Genomic DNA, 25,414 nt, shown 5'->3' on the forward strand with positions numbered 1-25,414 from the left:
GTATTCTACTTAGATTTGTCTTGGATTAATGTGTAGTGACCAAAAAAATGTATATATTATTATATCTTCTCTGAGGGAAACTGAATATATGAATGGTATTCTATTTGCTCTAATTTCGCATTTTACTGAGAGTTAAATAAAGAAGAATTTCAATCAAAGAAATAGATGTAAGTCATTCTTAGGAGAGTATTTAGTGCCTAGTCCTCTGCTTTGAAAAGCGTTTGTGTTCAGTAATGTCTTTTGAAAGAAAGATTAAGCGAATGGGTGAGTGGATGGATACTACTTGCTTATCTCTGCTTATTGATCTTAAAGATAAAGTAGGACGCCTGGGTGGTCCAGTTGGTTAAGCAACTGCCTTCAGCTCACATCATGATCCTGGAGTCCTGGGATAGAGTCCCGCATAGGGCCCCTGCTCAGCGGGGAGTCTGCGTCTGTCTCTGATCCTCCCCCTTCTTTGCTTTCTCTCACTCTCAAATAAATAAATAAAATCTTTAAAAAAAAAATGATTAAGTAAAAATTCCCACAGTAACCCAGCAATGTTATGTACTTCCCATTAGCTTTCTAAAACAACTTCCAAGTGTGTCTTAAATACATTTTCAATAACAAATCTTTGTAGTCGCTCTGACAAGATAGAGTTTTAGAAATAAAATACTTTCTCTTCCTGGCTAAGTCTTAGAAATTTTTGTGACTTTATATAATATCCAGTTCTATGTAAAAGGAACTGTAGTTCTTACTAGTCAGATGACAAAAAATTAATAAATCCTGAATTTAAAATTTTCCATTTTTAACTTTATTAAAATGATAAGTTATGAAGGCTCGATCACTACTTTCTTCTTATGGGGTCCAGCAATATTTACCTTTTCAATCTCATCCAATAAGCATTACATTTCTCCTTTTTCATTTTTCTATGTGGTACAAAGAAGACTAGAGACTTGAAACATATGTGACTGAATAGGTCAGCCTCCCAAACATGCTTAACTGAAGAGGTTGCTTTCAGAATTACATTTTGGCTAATTTTATAGGCTAAATTTATTTTCATTTGTGACATTCTGTTACCATGGAGACATACTGTAAATACCAGATTTTGAATTGTGTCCCTTTTGGGGTCATTAATTCACTCTTCCTCCTATGTCCATTTACCACAGGCAAGGGTCAGATCTAAAATAAATCATCTGGAGGCTTAGCTACACTTTGGAATAAATGAACTAGCTGATAATAAATCTAGTATGGTGTCCAGTAGCACAACAGATCTGGTTTATTCTTTGCAATTGGTTGAAGTACAAAAGGAACTTAAATATCAAGTGTGTATTAGAAGGAAATAAAAATACATAAAATTCTGAGTCATGCTGTCTCTTGATATTTTAAATGATTGAGTAGAAAGCATGTAGAGCTTATGTGAATCAGAAAGAAAGGGTTGAAAATTACATCATATGATGCTGGCATGTAGGGGGAAGACAGGTGCAGTATACATTTCAATGCCTTTTGTAGAAGAGAACTTTGATCCTGAAGACATGCTGATCAATGATACTCATTTTGACACCACTGAGCTTTGGAGTTGCACAGAGGAATAAAAAGCTGAGGTTGGCATCGATAATAAAAGGAAAAAAAAGTGAGCTCTTTCTGGCCCTCTGGAAGAGCGAGGCAGTTTCAAAAACACAATTATGTGCTCAGTGGTTCATACAGGTGTACCTTTGCCTATTGTAAACCAACAAAATCAAAGAGACTGCTTAAACAAAATCTAAGGAACAGTATTTCTTGTATCCTGTCAACACAGTTTATTTATGATAATGCTATAGACAAAAATACCTCAGTTACTGCATACTGGCTCATAGAAAATGACACCAACTATGTCTCTCAAACTTCAGAAAGTAAAATGGCCCTTTTTCCGACATGGAAACTGCCTAAGCCTCTTCCCATATGTATCTCTGGAAGGCTTTACCTTTTCCTTATGTGTAGGTGAAAACATTGATTAGTTTTATTAACTGAATATTGATCTCAATTTTGGACCAAGGCACTGGCATTTGAGAGCTTTGACAACCTTGTCCTTTTGTAAATGTGCATAGTTTCTGCTGCAAAGGCTAGCAGCTCTTACAGCTGGGTTTTTAATTAGGTCTCTTGGGGGTCAATGGAAGAATGTTGGATGTGCCTGAGAGAATTTAATGACAAGATGTAACTCTGAGTGAATTCGTGTCAGAAAATAAAGTTTGTAAGGAAGAGAAAAAGAAAGAGGAAGAAATAACTTTTTTCAACATTCTACTTTTAATTGATTTTCCAAAATTCATCTTATAATTAAGAAAATTAAAAGTTGTGGGAAATTCTATTCTATTAACCATATCCTAAAATCTTTCTGTATGTCCTAAAGCTTTTTTTTTTTTTCTCTCAGCCTGATCACACTGTAATGCTGTTTCACTAAAAATAATTGTAATATCAAATATTGGGGAGGATACAGGGAGCAACTGGAACTCTCATACATTGCTGCGGGAGTAAAAATAGTACAAACACTTAAGAAAACTGTTTCTAATTTCCTATAAAGTAAAACATATGCATATAGCAAATATATATGTGTATATATATATATATATATATACACACACACAGACACACACACACACACACACACACACACACATACATATATATATTCACCCCAAGGGAGATTAGTATACATGTTCACATAAAGGAATTGAATGTTTCTGGCATCTACACATTCATAAAAGCCAAACACTAGAAACATTCAAGCATTCATTGGGAGGATGATGGATAATCAAATTGAGGAATATTCATACAACTTTAGCAATAAAAAAGACAAATTATGATTCGTGCAAAAACATGGATAAAAGCTACAATAATACTATCAGTCAAAAGAAGGCAATACTAAATTGTATTGAACTCCAAGAACAGAAAAAAAACTAACCTATGGCAATAGAAGCCAGAATATTGATTAACTTTTGTGGTTAAAGATATTTACTGAGAAGAGGGCACAAATGAATGTTCCAGAGTTCAATTTTCCAAATGAAAATATTCAATATCTTGATCTGGGTGGTTTTCCATGGATAGTAAATATTCACTTAAGTCAACATTTACTTAAGATTTGAGAATTTTGCTATACGAAATTTTACCTCAATTAAAAACAGGATTAGTGAAAAATAGCAAAATGAGAATGATTTATCTAATGGAACCACTTACTTTTATTGAAGCATCTAATATGTTAAGAGTTGAACTAAAATGTATATAAAATGATTGACATATAGATTTAGTTATTACATTAAAATAATAAGTTATAATTTATGGAATAAATTAGTATATGCAATTAATCAGCTTCAAGAGTATTCTCTAATAAATAAGGAAAGTGCAAATAAAAAATACACATAAAGTAAAAAAAAAAAAGCAAATGTCTTCTAAACATATAATCTTACCATCTGCTTTGCTGCCTTCTTCCATCAAGAGTTTTGTTATATTAAAGAATCCTTTTGCAGATGCTAGGTGGAGGGGCCTGTCTCCAACTTCACCACTTACATTTACATCAGCACCAAATTTCAAAAGAAGGCGAGTTACCTAAAGAATCCATTCATTTAAAATTAGTACCAAAGTCAAACGATAATGCAAAGCTTTCAAAAAATATGAAAGAAGACATATCATTAAAGCTTTGTCTTAGATTATTTTTACCAGAAAATAACAGAAAATCCTAACTCAATTGGCCTAAGCAACAAATAATTTATTATTCCATCACGTAACAAGAAGTCTAAAATCTGGGGCGCCTGGGTGGCTCAGTGGGTTAAGCCTCTGACTTCGGCTCAGGTCATGATCCCAGGGGCCTGGGATCGAGTCCCGCATGGGGCTCTCTGCTCAGCAGGGAGCCTGCTTCTCCTCATCTCTCTCTCTGTCTGTCTCTCTGCCTATTTGTGATCTCTCTCTCTGTCAAATAAATAAATAAAATCTTTAAAAAAAAAAAAAAGAAGTCTAAAATCAGAGCAATTTCAGGGTTAGTTCTTCATTGTGCATAAATAATTTTCCCTAGAGTCACCCATAATCTTCCCTGAACCATCTTTTCCAAAGTCTTTTTCTGGCCAGAGACAGCAGTGTTTACTTGCTTCTTGATTTTCACAGCAACTCCATGCATAATGGGTTACAGATGGTTATCTTGCTACTAGAGTTCTGGGTTCTTTTCTGGATTTGTGAGTAAAGGGGAGATAGATGCACTTGCTTGCAGCATCTTCCTCAATTAGCTGAGATCCACATTCAAAGGGACAGAAAGATGAAGTATTAAACAACTTAGGAGTCTTCCAGGGATTGTTTCAGATAATTTACAAGATTTCTTTAAATTATTTACCTATTCACTTATAACCTTCCAGATAACTTCTCTAAATTTGACATTGTCTCCTCTGGCTATTTCAAAAGTCAATACGACGATACTGAGAGGTAAGTAAGAATGAATTTGTGCCATCAAAATAACTCTTATGGGAGGAACCCTCAACTGACCTCATGACCACTGAGGTGTTAGCATAAAAGCGAATTCAAACTCTAAAACTATTTTGAATTTCTATGTGGTAGCAAATAAACATCTCAACTATATGGTACATATTTGGTGGAAATTCTAGGCAAAAATTAGCTGTGTGGGATGTGGGAAACTTCATCTTGAGTATGGTAGGTAGAGAACAAGGGTACTGAAGTTAGACTTTATCACCTTTAAAAATTATTTGACCTTTCAAAACTTCAGTTTCTTCATTACTAAGATGGGAATCACAATAGCTCCACTTCATAGGGTTGTTACAAGGATTAAATAAGTTATCACATGTAAAACACTTAGAAAAGTGTCTGGCACTCAATAAAATGTTAGCAGAAGTGGTAGCACCAATGTGGAACATGCATATTTTATCCATTTATTTGTTAGCTAATGGGCAGGCCAATACTTAATTCAGAAAAAATTGGAACAGTAAAAGTTAGTCTCAAGAGCTGTGCATTCCTAAGCAGATATTTCCACTTACAAAGACTCCATAAATTCTGGTTATGTGACTTTATAATGGACAGCTTTAAACTATCTTTGAAATCGATTGTCTATTAAGCACTATTATTATATAGCTAGGAAATATTGCTCTTGGTACAAAACATCTACTCTTCCACTTAAAAACAAGTAAATAAACAAATGGCAAGGAACATGGAACATTAGGCACATTTATATATTGAATGTACCATTCTCCTGTCAGCATATTTTAGCAAATGACAATAGCATCCATAAATTACTTATGTGCTGTCTTCACACACAGAAAGTGAGTCCCTTATCATAAAAAGGCCATCCACATTTTAGCATAATTTTATAAGACTGTGACTATATATTCAGGGAAAGTAAACAAATTTAGCTCTCCACCCAACATGCACAGAAGCTCTTTATGTTTCAGTGGGTGAGGAGGTTAATCACCAAAGAGGATGACTCTACAAATAACATGCATTGTGTACATCCAGTCTGTGCCTAAAGTCAGAAAAGTATGGAATTTTTTCATCATCTGAGCTTTTCGACCCTGTACTTTCTGAAGCATTTTCAGTGCCCAGCTCTCCAGTACACTCCAGTGCACTCTGAGCAGCACATCAAATGAAATGAGAAATCTTTCCTAGCTATAGGTCACGCTTCACGGATCTGAGAGTGTCCAAGCATATGCTAGCTAGCAAAGAAATAAAGGCACAATGACTAGAAGAGCACAGCGACACAAGTAAGTTTGATTTTTTAACTTGGAATCCTCAGGCAGTACAATGGCATGACCTCTAAAAGGCAAAAAGGTATAATTTTACTCCATACTTGAGTAAGACTAGAGATCTAGAGATATAAAGTGAGGAAGAGTGAAAAAAGGATTTCAAAAGAACAGTTAAGTTTTAATTATCAAATTACATGTTCATTTCTGTTTTATTTAGTTCTATTTGGTTTCTTAAGGCTAGATAAATGGCGATGTTTGAAAGTCGCACACAAAAATTTTGTCTTTCAATATGTTAAGGTTAAAAATCAATGGACTTACTTTGTCCTGGGCCTATGTTATGTAAGCTTTTTTTTTCCTGAACATAATGTGGTTTTTAAATCATTAGGCATCTACCTCTTTGAAAAAGTTTGGCCATTCCATAAGATGTTAAACATGGTGTTACCATATAAGACATCAATTCCACCCCTAGAAGTACCCAAGAGAAATGCAAACAGATGTGTGTATCAAAACTTGTACATGAGGTAGGGAAGGAATGGGTGAAATAGATAAAGGGGATTAAGAGTACACTTATTTTGATAAGCATTGAGAAATGTATAGAATTGTTGAATCATTATATCATACACCTGAAAGGAACATAACAGTATATGTTAATTATACTTGAATTAAAACAAACAAACAAACAAACAAACAAACCTGAATGTTCAAGGCAGCATTATTCAAAATAGCCAAAAAGTGGGAAAAAAAATCCACATCCATCAATTGATGAATGAATAAATAAATGTGGCATATTCATACAACAAAGTAGTACTCTACACTAAAAAGCAAGGAGGTACTGATACATGTTATAAAGTTAATGAGACTTAAAAACACTATGCTAAGTGAAAGAAGTCAGTCACAAAGGACCATATGTTGCATGACTCCATGTATAGGAGGTCTCCAGAACAGGTAAATCTATAGAAATGGAAAGTATATTAGTATTTTCTTCAGGCAGAAGAGAGAGGTGGGGAAGAAGTTGGAAGAGCTAATGTGCACAACGTTGCTTCTGTGGGTAATAACTTTGTTCAATTAATTGTCGTGATGGTTGTACATTTTGAATATACTAAAAATCACTGAGTTGTACAATTTAAATTGATGAAGTATATCTCAATAAAGTTGTTACAAATTTACAAAATCAATGGACTTTGGAGTTAGAGCACCTGGCTTTGAATTTAAGCAAATTTCCTGGACTTTTTTATTTGTTTCACTGATGGAAGAAGCAGCAGCAGCAGCTCTTAAGTACAACAAATAACTTTGGACTTTGGGATCAGACAGGCATGAATATATATTTAAGCTCTTCTAACCAGCTGTGTGACTCTGGCATGCCACCTGACCTAAGTGAGTTCATGTATCTCATCGACAGGAAGATGCAAATAACAACTAATTTTAGGATTTTGGAAAAATTACCAAAAAGAATAATCCACATAAAAGGCTTATCCCAGGGTATAAGATTACTCATACTGTAACTTATTAAGTTCATCAGGATGTCGTGAAGGTCAAGTAAAACTACTCATTGAATGAAGACACACTTTCCAGTTAAAACATTCTCTCTATATAGTATTACTTTATTACAACATGCTTGATATTGGATAATTAATTATTTTATAAATAATTATGTATTTAAATCAAATTATATTTAAAGCCATATGGTGATTTATAAAAATAATTGTCTAGGTTAGTCCATGTATTAGTTTCTCATTGTTGTAAACTGCCACAAAATTATTGGATTCAAGTAGCACAGGTTATTCTCTTAAAGCTCTGGAGGTTAGAAATCTAAAATCAAGGTATTGGCAGGCTGCAGTCTCTTTGGAGGCTTTCATTTCCTTACTTTTTCAGCTTCTATAGGTTGCATACATCCTTTTTTTTTTCTTTTTTTATGATGAAAACAACTGTTTAGATTTAGCCAGCTGAACTCAGTTTAGATGATCCCAATTTTGTTGGCAACACCAAAAGCATCATAATCAAGGGCCAGTTGAACATATGACTTCTTCTTTCCACCAGGTCTGATCAAGGTGTTGACCTTGGCCATGTCAATGTCATAGAGCTTCATCACAGCCTGTTTGATCTGGTGCTTGTTGGCCTTGATATCCACAATGAACACAAGCATGTTGTTGTCTCCTATTTTCTTCATGGCTGACTCAGTAGTCAGGGGGAACTTGATGATGGCATAGTGATCAGGCTCCTTTCTCCTGGGGGTGCTTTTCTGAGGGTATTTGGGCTTCCTTCCGAGATGCAGAGTCTTGGGTTGTCAGAATGTTGGTGGGAATGCAAGTTGGTGCAGCCTCTTTGGAGAACAGTGTGGAGATTCCTCAAGAAATTAAAAATAGAACTTTCCTATGACCCTGCCATTGCACTCCTGGGTATTTACCCCAAAGATACAGATGTAGTGAAAAGAAGGGCCATCTGTACCCCAATGTTTATAGCTGCAATGGCCATGGTCACCAAACTGTGGAAAGAACCAAGATGCCCTTCAAAGGATGAATGGATAAGGAAGATGTGGTCCATATACACTATGGAGTATTATGCCTCCATCAGAAAGGATGAATACCCAACTTTGGTATCAACATGGACGGGACTGGAAGAGATTATGCTGAGTGAAATAAGTCAAGCAGAGAGAGTCAGTTATCACATGTTTTCACTTATTTGTGGAGCATAACCAAAAGCATGGAGGACATGGGGAGTTAGAGAGAAGGGGGTTGGGGTAAATTGGAAGGGGAGGTGAATCATGAGAGACTATGGACTCTGAAAAACAATCTGAGGGGTTTGAAGTGGCGGGGGTGGTGGGAGGTCAGGGTACCAGGTGGTGGGCATTATAGAGGGCACGGATTGCATAGAGCACTGGGTGTAGTGAAAAAATAATGATACTGTTATGCTGAAAATAAATAAATGAAAAAAAAAAAGAATGTAGGTGACGTGTAGATCTTTTTTTGTGATTGTGGACACCTTTCAGCACCACTCTTTTGGCCTTCAAAGCCTTTGCTTTGGCTTTGGCTTTGGGAGGGGCAGGGGCTTCCTTCTTAGCTTTAGAAACCATCTTCATAAAAGGGATTTTAGTTGCTTACATTCTTTAGCTCGTGACCCCTTCTTGTATCACTTTAACTTCTCACTTCTATTGTCACATCTGTTTCCTGCTCCCTAGTAAAAGGATCCTTGTGATTATATCAGGTCCACCCAGATGATTCCAGGATAATCTCTCCAACTCAAGATTCTTAATTTGATCACACCTGCAAAGTCCCTTTTAGGATATACATAAGTTCTGAAAATGAAAACCTGAACATATTTGCAGTATACCACATCCCAAGACAGTAGAAAAGAAGAAACTCAGTTTCTAAAACACACTTTTTTTTTTTTAACCTGCTGGGACAGTGTTCATGATTTGTTTTATTGTTACTGTCACTAGCATCATCATAGTAACAGTTATTGAGCATTTGCCAAACACTTTAAATTAATATCTCATCATATCAGCAATCCTATGAGCTAGATACTATTAATATTTTCTCTATTATGCAGATGAAGAAACTGATGATCAGGGAAATGACATAACATACACATGGTCACAAAGCTAGGAATTTTTCGAATTCAGGCTGACTGATTCCTGGGATTGTATACTTACATCACTGCCTCCCTTGGGTACTAAGACAGTCAGTAAAAATGAGTAACTTGGAAGATGCAGTATTTCTAAGGATCTATAAGTTCCTTAAGGGTGGAGGTGATGAGAATATGGCAAAAATAATTCAAAAGATATCTTAAATATTCTTTCTTTGAGGCTAGAACAGATAGCTCAACAAAAGCCTGGAAGGTCCCATAGCCTTTGGGAATACTACTGTCAGACTTACCTGTTCATGTCCATAGTATGCTGCAATGTGCAATGGAGTGAAAAAAACTGCATCTTGAACATTGACATTAGCTCCCTGTTGCAGCAGGACATCAGCAGCCTGGATAAGAAAGAGAGCTCTGGGTTAATACCTGGCTGAGGAAATGATGTAAACAAAGACTCAAAGGAGCAGGAAATGTAATTGAGTAATTGAGTATATGAAAGAGAGTAATGGGAAATTCATTTTAAAAGAATACTGTCAGATTGAGAAGGCATTTGAAACCTTGATTTGAGACCTTGATTTGGGGCATCTGCCTATCAAAATTCATTTTACAACCATCATGCACAATGCTTGTTCAGAAGTCACCATCCTGAAGCAGTTTTCTTTCATCTCCCTTCTCTGAAACCTCTGAAGACTTGTTTTTGTCTAGAAAATGAAGACTGGACCCCTTAGTGTGGGTTTCAAATGCCTTCTCAATCTGACAGTATACTTTTAAAATGAATTTCACATTACTCTCTTTCATATACTCAATTACTCAATTACATTTCCTGCTCCTTTGAGTCTTTGTTTACATCATTTCCTCAGCCAGGTATTATCTTTTGCCCGAACTACAGATATTTAAACCCAAGCTAAATACCTTCTTCTCCAAGATTTCTTTGATTTTCCTCCCTTCCCTGTCAGTGGACTTGCTGAAATTATCTTTCTTCTACATAAATTTCATGTAACTTTCTTTCATGCGATATATAACAACTGAATAATTATATGCATTCCTTCTCATCCATACTAAAGTACAAATCCTTTAAGGACAAGTACATCAGGTTCATCTTTATAATCCTGACCTGGCCTGTTGCTATGCAAATAGCAATCATTCAATAAGCATTTGTTGAATGAATGAGTGGATGAGTGAATGAATGAATGAATGTATGAGTGAATGAAATAATGAATAAATGAGCAACTGAAAAACACAAGGAGCTATTGGTCAATTATCTTCTTTGAAAATTATACATTGTAACAAATTGGCTAACCCTTCAAATTTCTTCTCCTCCCAAAGACCTATTTCTAAGTCTCACTTTCTGGAAAATTGGTTGGAATCATTTCCTTCAGACGTGCTCCTTTTTATTGTGGATTTTAATGCATTATCTATTCTTCATGTAGTCAAATAATTCATTTGGGAAAATTTTCAAAAGTCTGTTAAGCTTAGGAGACAACACAGGAAGATAGGATCTAAAAGCTCAAGGACTTATGTTCCAACATCTCTTCTATTAAAATAAACAAATTGCCTCAGTAAAGTTTCCTATCCTGTTTGAATCATAGCCCTTCAGAACTGGAGAGGGACCATGGGCAGACATTACATTTCAAACCCCTATTTTTTTAAAGATGAAGAAACAGAAGTGAGAAAAAGGAAGAAATTGAAAATGAGAGGAAGTAGGACATTTCTCAAGGTCATGGAGCAAGTCAGTGTCAGCACAGAATCTTTAGTCTCTTGCCTCAAGCTTTGTTTCTGAGTGCTCTATGGTTTTAAATAGTTTATTCATTCAATCATCCGTTTATTCATGTATCAACACACAATTTATTGAGCATGTATGAGCTAAAACTGTTGTTTTGCATTCTTATTCTCAGAAGTTATTCAATCAACATTACAACTGATTGTCATACAAAGTTAAGGAATTCTTTTTTTTTTTAAAGTACAAAGAAGTTTATTGAAACATTATAATAGTAAAGAAAAATGTAATGTTCTTTGTGGAAATAATATTATGTTCTCAAAACTATCACTTTTTTATTAACCTGGAAAGGGGTCTATGAAATACCTTTAAGTTAAATAAGCACATGCATTCATATATATATATATATACACACACACACATATATAATACTTACGTATATACATTAATAATTTTAAATAATGGAAGGAAACATACTAAAACATTAATAGTAAATAGCTATATAAGGTGAGATTATAAAGGAACTTCACTTTTTTTATTTCATAACTTTTACCATGACTTGTATTACCAGGAAAATATCTTCCATTTTGAAACAAAAATTAATAAGAAATACCAAATTTTAATATTTTGGAGAGTGATTTCACCCATATTTTTATTCCTAACTGTCTTTCAAATGAAATCACTGTTCTAAATAAATATTTATACCATTCATGATCAGCAGTAAAATAGGGGACTTTTTAGAGCTTGTGAATAAAGTTGTGATTTAAAGCTCAACACACTTGATATTGGAGCCACAATAAAACTGAGTTGAAGGCTTTGAGAAAAAACTTCTACTAACAAAGCAAGATCTACAGTTGCAAGATATTTGAAATTCTTACAAAAGAAACTCCACATACAATAGGAAAAATAATCAAACTTATGTTTTTGATGGATTTGATGATTAATAGTGAACAAAAATCAGAAGATAAAATACAATCAGTGACAATGCGTTAGAGGTAATAGAATGACTGAGTTTAATGTTACAGGCTTTTCAACTAGTTTAGACGTAGCTACTCCTTTGTTCATTTATATTGTCTAGCTACCCAAGAAGGTCATTTACAAGATCGAAGGATCATGAATTTTCATTAGATTGATCAAAAGCAGCTGGAAACGTTCTTTCAGTGAAAGATACACATTTTTTTTAAATTATTTTAAATTGTTTTTTAAAATTCTTTTCTCCGAGATCTTCTTTAAATTCAAGTTGGTTAACATATAGTATAATATTAATTTCAGTAGTAGAATCTAGCGATTTAAAAAGATAAGGAATTCTTGTTAGGACATCTGAAAGTTCTGGTGGTTTCAAAAATATAAACAGGTTTGGGGAACCTCAGTGGCTCAGTCGGTTATGTCGGCTCTTGATTTCAGCTCATGTCATGATCTCAGGATTGTGAAATCAAGCCCCAGGTTGGGCTCTGTACTCAGTAGGGAGACTGTTTGCGATTCTCTCTCTTCTCCCTCTGCCACTGCCCCTTTGTGTGCACACATGCATGGTTTCTTTCTCCCTTTCTCTAAAATAAATAAATCTTAAAAAAATCTATATTTATATCTATATCATCTATATCTCTATATATTTATATCATCTCTAGCACTATCTCTCTGTCTCTATATCTATGTATACAGATGTATAGGCTTCTGTATACACCCAGAACAGTATTTTTGCTGTTTTTGAGTATTGCTAACAAGTGATCCATAGAATACATAATGTGAGTTGATTTTCTAATAAAAAATTTTAAAAAAATTAAAAACACCATTAACATTTATTGAGGGCATATTGAGTGTCACACCCTGCACTCAGTGCATAAATGGTAACTGGAATGTCCTGTTTCACCCCAAAACAGAGAAAGATAAGTACTTACTTTTCCATTTTAAAAGTGAAGAAACTGAGCCTCAAGGAGGCTAGATAAATTATTTGAGTTCCTATAGCTAGTAAAGGCAGAACTGGAATTCAAATCTAGGTCCCTTTGACTTCAAACATTTTCCATCAGGCCCTTTGTGTGACCTTGATCTCATTAACACTAATCTTTAAGTAAATGAACTAACTAAGAGGAAACTTTCAGTAGAAGCTCTATGGATCCAGCTTGGAATGAATATCAGAGCCATTTATATAAAACATTTGGTATCTTAGACTTTACATGCCTGGGAGTTCAATCTTAGGAACTTTTATAGAAGGTCACAAATGATCAAGTAAATGAAGCTTTTTACAATTTCCCTTATTTTAAATATAGCATAGAGTAAAGTAGACAGCATGCATTTTTATTGTAATAGGGACTCTGAAATGTTAACATATAGTGCCAATTTCTCAGGCTTGATTCCAGAACTTACTTTGATTCTAAAAGATAACAGCTCTTAGGCTTCAATAAATGGTCCAAAGCAAACTTTTTTCCTCCTAAATCTGCACTTACCCAATCACTCAGAAGGTCAATCTTTTGGCTGAGCATTAATTATGAAGTGCTGGCCTTCTTAGAAACTGTCAAATATGTAAGTCTTAATGAAACCACAGAGTCATTATTGAACAGTAGGCTTTATTTAGTTTGTTTTAAAACTCAAGGAAATATTTAACCATTGAGAGCAATGTACATTGGAATTATTTGAATAATGTCATATGTTACTTATATGAGTAGAATGCATTTATTGATCTTTATTTCTTTTGGAGTCATCATGGAGAGAGTATATCTAAGCAATCTATGGGAATATAATGTATTGTGATGTACAAATATGACTGTCATGTAGCTAAGACAAATACACTTGTATTAACATGTAAGCTGGAACATACATCTATCATTTAATCCATGCTTCCCTTCTCCAAAACTTAAAAAAGTCGGTAAAGCAATCTCGCATTCTTTCTACTATATGAAGCTTCATAAAGTCACGGTCTGAATTATTTGCCACTTTGCAAAGTATATGATAGGCATCCAAATAATTGTTGAATTGGACTGTATTTCTAACAAAAATTATACACACACACACACACCATTAGTTATAAGGGAATTAAACTAACAATCAGGACACAATTATATGATAGAAATTTTAAATAATTCAATTCAACAAACATTTATTGATCATTTATTTATTTTTAAAATTCAATTAGCCAACAAATAGTACATCATTAGTTTAAGATGTAGTGTTCAACTATCCATTGGTTGAGCATACTAAATTAACCTTTTGCAAACCGCAGTGCCTGCTCCATGCCAGGAACTGTGATTAGAGTTATACATGTACACATTATCTCATTAAGATTTTTGTAAGTCACAAAATCTGTTGTCTTAAGATTTTTTGATAGAATACATAGTTTTGACCTTTTTCCCTTGAAAATATTAACAAAACTACTAGTGAAATTGTAGAGTAGAAAAAAAGTTATCACAGAAAGGATATCTTTATAATCTCTAGACTCTTTTTTTTTTAAGATTTTATTTATTTATTTGACAGAGATCACAAGTAGGCAGAGAGGCAGGCAGAGAGAGAGAGAGAGAGAAGCAGGCTCCCTGCTGAGCAGAGAGCCCAATATGGGGCTCTATCCCAGGGCCCTGGGATTATGACCTGAGCCGAAGGCAGAGGCTTTAACCCACTGAGCAACCCAGGCGTCCCAATCTTTAGATTCTTTAGGGAAATAAACTGTATTATATTTAGATTTGTATAACTGACATATATGTCACTATTATTATTATTATGATCAAAGGAACAGTGTTCAAATATAGTCTGGTAACTAGGTACCTTTTACTGACCAAAAGATAAGCACCCAAAAGTGCTTCCCATTAAGTAGTTGTTTCATAAGCATAGAAAATGAGTCAGAGTTCCTTATTTTGATAGTAGGAATTACTATATATATTACACTTTACAGATATTTTTTATTTACCAGTTGACTCTTCAAAAGATCCAACTGGGGTATCTCCAATTTTCAGGTGTATTTAAACATATATTTATATATTCTGCTCTTTCTTCCTAGAAAGCCTCCTTTCTCTTTCTCTGCATGCCATAACCAGTCTCAAGGTCAAGCTTATGTTCTTCATGAGAAGTTCCTACAAATACTTCCCCATATTGAACATTTCTGGATGCTTATACTATTTGTCCTCACAACTTAATCTTCCTTTTAATAGTCACTGTGGGTAAACCACTATTATATAAAATTCTTAACTTTTTTTTTCATGTTCTAAACTTGTGCCAGTGAAGTGTAGTAAGTTTGGGACTTCAGCAAAAATAATTTTTCACTGGAATTTAATCATAATTAAAATGGTCAAATCTTTGGGGATAAAAATATATGTTTATAAAAAATAAAAAATTTTTAAAAAATGGTTAAATCTTATTATTTAAAATTCCAGAGATTCTACAAGTAATGTCTATAAGAGCAAAGGCCCTTATTGTTCTTGCTTGCTGAATACTTCTATAATATGACTTTAACTTATATGACTTGGTACCATTTAGCACCCTCTCTATTCTTTATATTATGAAAGTCATCAATAGCACTGAAGAAAATAAAGGCCATATCAAGAGGAACCAAATGTCCCATGGGAGAGAAGTAGAATAAAATAAATTTTGAGGGATAAAATGTCAATCGATATCAGTTGAAATTGCCAACATTAGGTATAGTGTCTTCTACCTAGTAGATGTTCAATAAATACCTATACTTTTAAATTAAGATTTTCATTCCTTTAAGTGATGTATCATTTTAATGACTTTCTTGTTGTCTTCTTCAAATGTATGCATATACTACTGTTTTCCTCAGGATTTATAGTTTATTTAAAGCCAGAATTTTCTCTTCTGTATACATTTATTTAACTCTTACTACTAAGATTTACAGAGAGCAAAACCATGAGACTACACTAGGATAATACACATTGCCTTTTTTTGGGAAAATCTGTAGTAGTAAAACTTTAGACAAAAATGATTTTTTAAAATTTTTAAATTTTGAATTTTTTTAAATTTAAATTTTAGAATTATGTTAATTCTCAGTTAACGTACAGTGCTATATTGGTTTCAGGTGTACTGTATAGTGATTGCACAATCCTATACATTACTCAGTACACATCAAAAGTACACTCCTATTTCCTATAATCCCCATCACCTATTTAACCCATTCACCCACCCACCTTTCCTTTGGTAATCATTAGTTTGTTCTCTTTAGTTAAGAGTCTGTTTCTTGGTTTCTCTGTCTCTCCGTCTCTCAATCTTTCCCTTGGTTCATTTGTTTTGTTTATTAAATTCCATGTATGAGAGAAATCATATGATATTTGTCTTTCTCTGACTGGTTATTTTGTTTAGGATTATACTCTCTAGTTCCATCCATGTCTTGCACCAGTTTGCTTTCCGACAAACTGCGCAGTTTACCGGAATGCAAACTGGTGCGGTCACTGTGGAAAACAGTATTAAGTTTCCACAAAAAGTTAAAAATAGAAATACCCTATGATCCAGTAATTGCTCTACTGGATATTTACCCCCAAAATAAAAAAACACTAATTCAAAAGGATACATGCACCCTTATGTTTATAGCAGCATTCTTTACAATAGAGGAAAATGTTTTCTAAAGTTTATGCCCCATGAATTCAAAATGATCCCAAAGACATTAATATGCAAATTGACTTAGATTTGATATTTTCCAATTATTTCCATTTCTAACTTTCAAAAACTGGTTCTCAATTGTGTCCCCTTGAACCATTCCCTCTCTCCTAAACTTTATAGACAATACTCTTAAAAGCAGTTTACCTTTTGTTCACATTTCCTCACCTCCTATTCATTCCTCAACCCACTACAACCTGGCTTCAGACCTCACCGCCTTAGCATAATTTCCGTGGAAAATGACATGAAAGGCCTCCTAATTGCCCATTCCAACAGATACTTTTTAGTTTTTTTCCTTATTTTAATATTTATTTTGTTATTTATCTGTTCCTTAACATCCTATTCTTCCTTAGGTTGATTGACATTGCAGTCTTTGAGTTTGCTCCCTACCTTTCTGCCAACTTATTATTATTCCTCCTCAGAGGTGACTCTCTCTGTTCAACTCTTAAGAGTTTCTTAAGTGTTGCTTTTTCCTCACTGACAAGTGTTTCCTTGTGCTTCTTTTCGATCTCCTTTTTCTGCTATAATTCTTTTGTATTAAGTTAATACATGCAAAACAATTAGCACAATACTTGGTATGTAATGAAAAGTATTCAATAAGTGGCAGCTATTAGTTATTTTACTGTATACATTCTCTGGTTGATTCCATCTACTATGACTGTTGCTGCTGCTGCTACTACTACTACTACACACACACACACACACACACACACACACACATTCACCTGTCTCCAGTTGCATGTGCTTTTTCCAGACTTCCTCTAACAGAAAATCTACCTTCTTTGGCAACTGTTCATCCTGTTACATATTTCTACTCTATTTCCCATTGCTTTTTTCCCTGAGGTGATAGAGTCCTCTACATCGATCTGTCACTTATAGTTTGATTGTTATTAATGTGAATGAAGCATTAGAAGGCAAAGGGAACTAATATTTCTTCAATGTGTACTTTGAGGATATCTATCGGCAAAATAGAATATCTCTTTCAGGTAATGCTTATAGCAATCTCATGGAATTTTATCAATATCCCCACCTTAAAAATAATAATAATGGAACTCAGAATTATACAGCTTTTAAGGAAAGTTTAAATTCACCAAAGTTTAAATTCAGATCTATGGAGGTCCAAAGCACCATACCATTCCATGCTGTTTTACTTCTTATGTGTGTTATTATTTATGGCCAGTTAGCAATTCCTTGCCATCTTATCAGTCCTGCAGAAGATATAGTTCTTTGTAGATGTTACTCTTCAAAGATTTTCAGAGATGTTCGTATAGCCAGTATATCAGTAAGAACAATCCTGCCTATATAGCAGTGTACACAACAGCTAAACTATGGAAAGAACCCAGATGAATGGATAAAGAAGATGTGAGATATATACGTGTGTGTGTGTGTGTGTGTGTGTGTGTGTGTAATGGAATACTACTTAGCCATTAAAAATGAAATCTGAAAAATAAAGATGTGAGATATACATATATATGTGTATATTCCATATATATACATATATATGTATACATGTATATATAATTGAATACCACTTAGCCATCAAAAATTGAAATCCTGCCATTTGCAATGACGTGGATGGAACTAGAGGGTATTATGTTAAGCAAAATAAGTCTATCAGAGAAAGACAATTATCATATGATCTCACGGATATGTGAAATTTAAGAAATAAAACAGAGGTCATAGGGGAAGAGAGGAAAAAATAAAACAAGATGAAACCAGAGCAGGAGACAAACCATAGGAGACTCTTAATCATAGGAAACAAACTGAGGGTTGCTGGAGGGGAAGAGGGTTGCAGTAACTAGGTGATGGACATTAATAACAGCATGTGATGTAATGAGCATGGGGTATTATATGACTGATGAATCACAGACCTATACCTCTGAAAACAATAGTACATTATGTGTCAATTTAAAAAAGAAAGATTTTTCCAAAATGAAAAAAAAAAAAGAATTATCCTGGCTATGTAACTGTTTGCAGTTGACTGAAAAACAAATGAAGCAAAATTTTTTTTTTAATTTTTTATTTTTTATAAACATATGTTTTTATCCCCAGGGGTACAGGTCTGTGAATCACCAGGTTTACACACTTCACAGCACTCACCAAAGCACATACCCTCCCCATTTATTTTAAGTAGGAGTTGTTTATTAGGGATCTTAAAGAGTCTTATGTACTACAGAAGGAAGTTTGGAATTTTTCTTAAAATTTTTCCTTTTAGGAACTCACCAAGAGATTTTAAGTCGTAGTAAAGTATATTCTGATTTGGATCTTAAAATGACTCTTCTAGTAATAGTATAGCAAATGGATTGAAGAGGGAGCAAGACTGGAAGCAGGGTGATCAGTTAGCAAGGGCCCACAGTAAGTTAAAAAGAAAGAGCTAAGGATCACATGAGCTGAGGTAGTAGTAGTGGCTTGGAAATGAAGAATGGTTTTCAGAGATAATTAAGATGGTAGAATCATATGACGGCATATAAGAGGACTGGTGAGAGATGATGAGAAATTGTTAACAAGTGATGACTTTAAAAGAGGAAACCTCTTAGGGGAGATGAGCATGAAGATAAAACTTTTGTCTACTTCATGAATTTAGGAAGTGGGAACATTACCTACAGTTCTGCCTCCCAGATTAATCACTTGTAATAGCCAGTTTCTTCCAATTCTTCTTTGCAGTTCACTTTGTTCTTATCCAACACCACAAGCTGTTTTGATTGAGGCCAATCCTTGAATCAAGATGTGAACATAATTCTCAAATTTTCAAACAACTACCAAAAACTATGTTAATTAAAGATGCCAATAAGTGCTTGCCCATTTGTATTGAAGCTTGTATTACTTAGAAAACATTTCAGATAGTAGCATTTGCTTTAGATTGAATAAGAACTTCTTTTGACTTTATGCTCTATTCTCTGTAAAATTTTCTACTTTTAAATATATCCTTGACATCCACTACAAATGTTAGGTGAGAACTCTCTACCATGTAGTCACAGAGTTTTTCACTTACAACATTCACTGAATATTTTTGTAATGACTTTACCTGACATACCTCTAATTAAATATTTGAGTACAAAAACTTATTGGAAAATAGTTTCTTCAGGCTGTCACAGAAATGAGGTTCTCTTATGTGATCTTTCTCTTATTATCTCAGGTTAAAATTAAATTTGGTCTGAAAATTACTTAGAAAATGATTCCACAAGATAATATTATCAAAGAAATTAAAGGGACGCTCCATATTCTTAAGTTGTAGAAATAGAGCTGAAGGATATATTAACTTATATACATATATATAAAAAAAGAATTCATCAATTATATAAATGTATCACTTCTCAGGAAATTATGAGAACATAAGTAGAAAAGCTGTTGAATGAAGAAGAGTAATGAGAAGCAGTGAGGTCAAGGCTGGAGATACAAGTGGTGTGTATCATTTTATGAAAGTAATAATTGAAGCCAGGAGATAACATCACTTCCGTAAGGTAAGAGGAGATATTTATGGGATATTTACTGCTAAAAAGGGATAAGAAAAGGAGCCAGCAAAGGAAAAAGTCATTTAAAAAAGAAAAAGATAACAAAGGAATGCTTATTAAGGAAGTCCCTGGAAGAGATAGTTTTAAGAAAAGAGGGACATTTTCTAACCCTTCCATCTAATAATCATCTTGCTGTGCTATTTTCTTTTTTATATATATATATGTGTGTGTATGTGTGTATATATATGTGTGTGTGTGTATATATATATATATATATATATATATATATATATATATATATCAGCATATCTTTATGTGATGGTCTTATTTTAAAATCCCTGGCTGAGAAAACAGGCTTTCAACATTTACTATGTTATGAATATATCATGTTCTTTACATTTCAAAACCCATAATTACTTTTTTTAATCTTTTCTAAAAAGATTTTATTTATTTATTTATTTATTTGAGAAGGAAACAGTGAAACAGAGGATGAGAGGAGAGAAGGTCCGAGGGAGAAGCAGACTCCTTGTGGAGCTGGGAGCCTGATGTGGGACTCGATCCCGGCACTCCAGGATCATGACCTGAGCCGAAGGCAGTTGTTTAACCAACTGAGCCACCCAGGCGCCCCCATAACTTTTTTTTCTTATGAGATTTACTTATAGAGCTTGCCAAAGGCCCAACATTTTTCACTATTTTCTGATTGTGGAGACTTGAACATTGTAGTACTAGTTAGGCTTCCTCTCACTGACGTTCCTCTCCACACTGCAGACACCCTGGACGTTAGGACCACGAAGGGTAAGTAGCACCTGACAACCAGTTTTCTCATAACTTTTGTTCTCCAGCCCAAGTCACCTGTACCTCCATCTTTGGCTGCTCTGCCAAAGCATTTTGAAAACAAATGATTTGCCTCTAGTTGAAAAATAAACTTAAAAAAAAAAGATTTATTTATACGAGATAGAGACAGAGAAAGAGAGAGAGAGGGATGGGGGGAGAGGCAGAGAGAGAGAGAGGGAGACAGAAACGAAGCAGATTCCATGCAGAGCCAGTGGTAGGGCTCAACCTCAGGACCTTGAGATCATAACCTTGAGATCACAGCCCTGAGATTATGACTTGAGCTGAAACCAAAATTTCTGATGTTTAACCAATTGTGCCACCAAGGTGCCTCTTAAAAATCAAGTTCTAAATTATACTTTGAAGATAGATAGAACTGATAGAACATAAGAAGGAACACATAAAGATTTGGCTCTTAGATAAGGATAAATAATAAGAATCCTCCTAAAAAATTATGTATCAATGATTAATTTCCCACAGCTGGAGTTTAAAAACAAAGAGGACAACATCAACAATTAAGTCTCAGGCTAAAGGGTTAGTCCTATTACAGGCACAATATATGAAATATTTAGTGCTTCCCTTTGTGAGCTTCCTCATTAATTAATCCAGAAAACTCACTATTAGATGAACTGTAAGATACTACCTTAATTCATATTAGAACAGCAGATGTGGATAATAAATTGCAACCTACAGGCCCTTTATTTAACAATATAGTTGAAAATGCTGGTTTGCAATAACTTAGAATAAATGACACAATGAAATTGGTAAACACATAGTTGTAAAAATGGTTTAACTGATCATGAAACACTAAGCGTTGACAGGTATAGAAATCAATTATAGACAAATTTCTTTCTGGAGAAGGAGTTTATGAAAACAAAGAATACACATCATCTAGTCAAAGACCTATTATCAGGACAAAAACAGTAGGCATAATGATGGTAAATGCATAAACCATTCCACTGGTTATATTAAACTAACATATATACAGGGAGGTTAAAAATAGAAGGCTACCGTGGAAATAAAAGAGGCAGCGTATCCAGTCTGCCCTAATAGTTTTGGCTTCAGTAAAAGACAGGGCCAAGAGATAACCGTGGATGGAACTCAAGCCCAGACTTTTCTAAATCCCATCACATGGCTAGCTAATGGCAGAACCTGCACACAAAGATGGTTTCAGAGCCTGCAGGCCTAACCACACTATACTACACTACACTATACTGCCATGATCAGAAACCATTACTCTAGGGTCCCCATTTTTCAGATATTTCAGACAGTATTTATAAATATTTGTATTTATGAACTCAGAATTCAGCATAAGTAACATGATAGAATTGGGTTGGGTGGCACCCTGTGTAGTAGGGGCTTGGCCCTAACACTTCTCCCTCTCTCCCTATGTGACCTCTGAGGTACCTCTGGAACCTTAGACATCCAGAGAATGTATACTGGAAATTATTGTTCCACAAACAAGAGCTGCTAGATGCTGGAAAATAAAATTGTCCACAAATCTACTTGTTAGATCTTCTGCTCCTGGGAGAAAATTGGGCCAAAGAACATGAGTTTGGCCAAATTTCCTGGGTTAACAGAGTCCATATCTTTTATACAGAATATATAACCCTCTATGAATCCATTTCTATGTTTCTTTGTTACTGTCTTGGAGAAAATTTAAGTAGTATTGGCTATACATGAGGTTAAGTAGTTCCCTTGAGTTTGGGCTTGACCTAGTGGCTCACTTCTCACGAAAAGAATATAGCAAAGCTTATGGAATGTCACTTCCAAGATTACATTACAAAAAGACTGATTTTATCTTATTTGCCTACTCTAGATTTCTCCATCACTTTCTCTAATGGGAGCCAGATGTCTTACTGTGAGCTTTCCTATGCGTAGGATCACATGGGAAGGAACTGATGTCTCTGGCTAACAGCCAGAAAGGATCTAAGTTGGCCAACATCTATGTGAATGAGTATGGAAGTGGATTAGCTCCCTTTTGATCCTTTAGATAATTAGAGCCCCACCTGACACCTTGTGAAAGACCCTAAATCAGGCAATCCAGCTAAGGTGCCCTAAAATTCCTGAACTACAGAAACTGCAAAATAATAAATGTTTGTTGTTTTAAGCCACAATGTTTTGGGATAGTTTTTTGCATAGCAATAGTTAGCTAATATATTATTGTGCCTCTCAGTTCATCACTGAAAACATCCTGGTCAGAACTAACTTCTACATTACTGTCTACTTGTAAATATTAAAAGAGGAGTGACAGTTCATATCAATAAATATTTTTAAACATCTAGGTATTCTAAGCACTCTGCTGGGTTCTGGGGCTCAAAGATAAATTAATTGCTCAAAAGCAATATACAAGTTTGTGGAAGAAACAAAATGAAGTAGTTATGATATAGGGTAATTATGGATTTAATCGAGATAAAGCATGGGTATCACAACAAAAGAAAGAAGGTACAAGTTACAGACTCAGGGGAAGAAAGAGAAAGTTATAGAGGAGAAATGTAGACTTGGGACTTGAAGTAGGAATTTGCTAAAGAATAAAAAGATCAATCAATTCATTCATTTATTTCGCAAACATATTTGATCATTCAACAGTACCTAGGATAGAACATGTAGTTGCCAAATTCTACTATTAAAATCTATATCAAAATTTACTTGCTTCATGAAATCTCTTTATACCTCTAGGCTCATTGAACTAATTATCAAGACATGTGATTAAATATCCTGATAACTTTAGAGTCATATTGCGGCTCATAAAAAGAATTCATTACAGATAATCTTCCCCAGATTACTGATACTAGAAACATGCATTTTAAAAGAAGCTACTTTAAGATTTCATCTTGCATCCAATATACAGTAACAGATACTAGTCTGGAGAAGCCAAGGCAGCTAGAATTCATAAGAAAGAGTACCTAAGATAAGAGAGCTACACAGAAAACCTGTAAGTTTTTGTTCATACCATCTTCTTGTAAATCCCCCTCATATGTAGCCCATTATCCAAATAATTTGAGTTTACTCTCTAAATATTTTGAAACTCTTCTTGTTTCCATACTTACTAATACCACTCAGAGCCAGGAAATCATTATAGATTATTGCCTCATAATACATCTCCCTGCATAAATTCTTCTCATTTAGTTTATGTTTAACTTTTCAACCAAAGTTATTTTCTCAGAATGAAAATCTGATCACATTACCACTTCTTAAGAGCTTGTCATTACTCTTAGAAGACAGAACTCCTTAACTCAGTTTATCATCCAACCTAGGAAATTTTGAATAAAAATTAATTATACTTAATTACATCAAGCCAAAGGCATAGACCAGGACTTTCCTGAGGCATCAGGAATATGTTGTCACACTGCAAATAACTCCCATTGTTACCTGGCCCCTAACCTTTTCTTTTCCCACCACATCCTCTAGATCTCTCTTAGTTCCAGGCACACACTTTTTTACTGTCTCCTCCCCATATTTTATACAGTCAGAAAGCTTTTACACATACAATTTCCTCTCCTGAAAATTCCGTCTCAACCCCTCATTTGTGAACTAGAGATAGTGATTTTACATATTTTGGAGGGTTATTTTAAGGATTCATAGTTAGTATGTAAACTAGTTCATAGCACTAAAAGTCATTGTTATTACTATCACTGCTACTATTAATACTTCTTCCTCTCTTTACTTTTTTTAATATAGAGAAAAATTTTATTAGGTAACAGAAAAATAAATGCATTCTATAAAACAGAAAATAATTACCATCCAAAAAGGAATAGAATGGGAAGTGATATCTCAGAAGAACACAATTTGACAATAATAATTAATAAGATCTGGTTTAGTAGTCACTAACTCCTTTAGTGCTTTTTGGTCTGGGAAATTCTTGATCTCTTCTTTGGTTCTGAATGGTGCCCTTTCTGGATAGAGCCTTCTTGGCTGCAGGTTTTTTTCTTGGCTGCATTTATTTTTCTTTAATTTAAATTCAATTAATTAACATATAGTGTATTACTAGTTTCAGAGGTAGAGTTTAGTGATTCATTGAGTTGCATATGGCACCCAGTGCTCATTCCATCAAGTACCCCACTTAATGCCCATCACCCAGTTACTCCATCTCATCCCCCACACCTCTCCCCCAACCCTCAGTTGGTTTCCTATAGTTAAGAGTCTCTTCTGGTTTGTCTTCCTGTTTTCATCTGATTTTATTTTTCCTTTCCTTCCCCTATGATCTCTGTTTTGTTTCTTAATTTCCACATTTGTCTGGAGAACAATATGGAGGTTCCTCAAAAAGTGAAAAATTGAGCTAACCTGATGAGCCAGTAACTGCACCACGAGGCATTTACCCAAAGGATACAAACATATCAAAGGGATATGTATCAAAAGTATACAAACATATCAAACAGATATGTTTGATACAAACATATAAAACATATCAAAAGGGGCACCTGCACCCCAGTGTCTACAGAAGCAACATCCACGATAGACAAACCCTGGAGAGAGCCCAGATGTCCATAGACAAATGAATTTACAAAGCAGATGTGATATATACAGACAAAAGAATATTACTCAACCATCAAAAAAAAAAA

General features: G+C 34.4%; 1 protein-coding gene across 1 annotated transcript in view; it reads right to left on the reverse strand.

Annotated features, from left to right (window-relative positions):
• The window catches only part of LOC116566999 (serine/threonine-protein kinase TNNI3K-like), a 315,363-nt gene that overhangs the window by 190,961 nt on the left and 98,988 nt on the right, over nt 1-25,414 (reverse strand). Inside the window, exons 8-9 of the mRNA XM_032301742.1 lie at nt 9,560-9,658; nt 3,417-3,555 (exon numbers count right to left, since the gene is read on the reverse strand). Coding sequence (XP_032157633.1) covers nt 3,417-3,555; nt 9,560-9,658 — 238 coding nt within the window. The remainder of the gene's footprint in view (nt 1-3,416; nt 3,556-9,559; nt 9,659-25,414) is intronic.

Source organism: Mustela erminea, chromosome 10 (genome assembly GCF_009829155.1).
Source record: "Mustela erminea isolate mMusErm1 chromosome 10, mMusErm1.Pri, whole genome shotgun sequence".
NCBI classification, from domain to species: domain Eukaryota; kingdom Metazoa; phylum Chordata; class Mammalia; order Carnivora; family Mustelidae; genus Mustela; species Mustela erminea.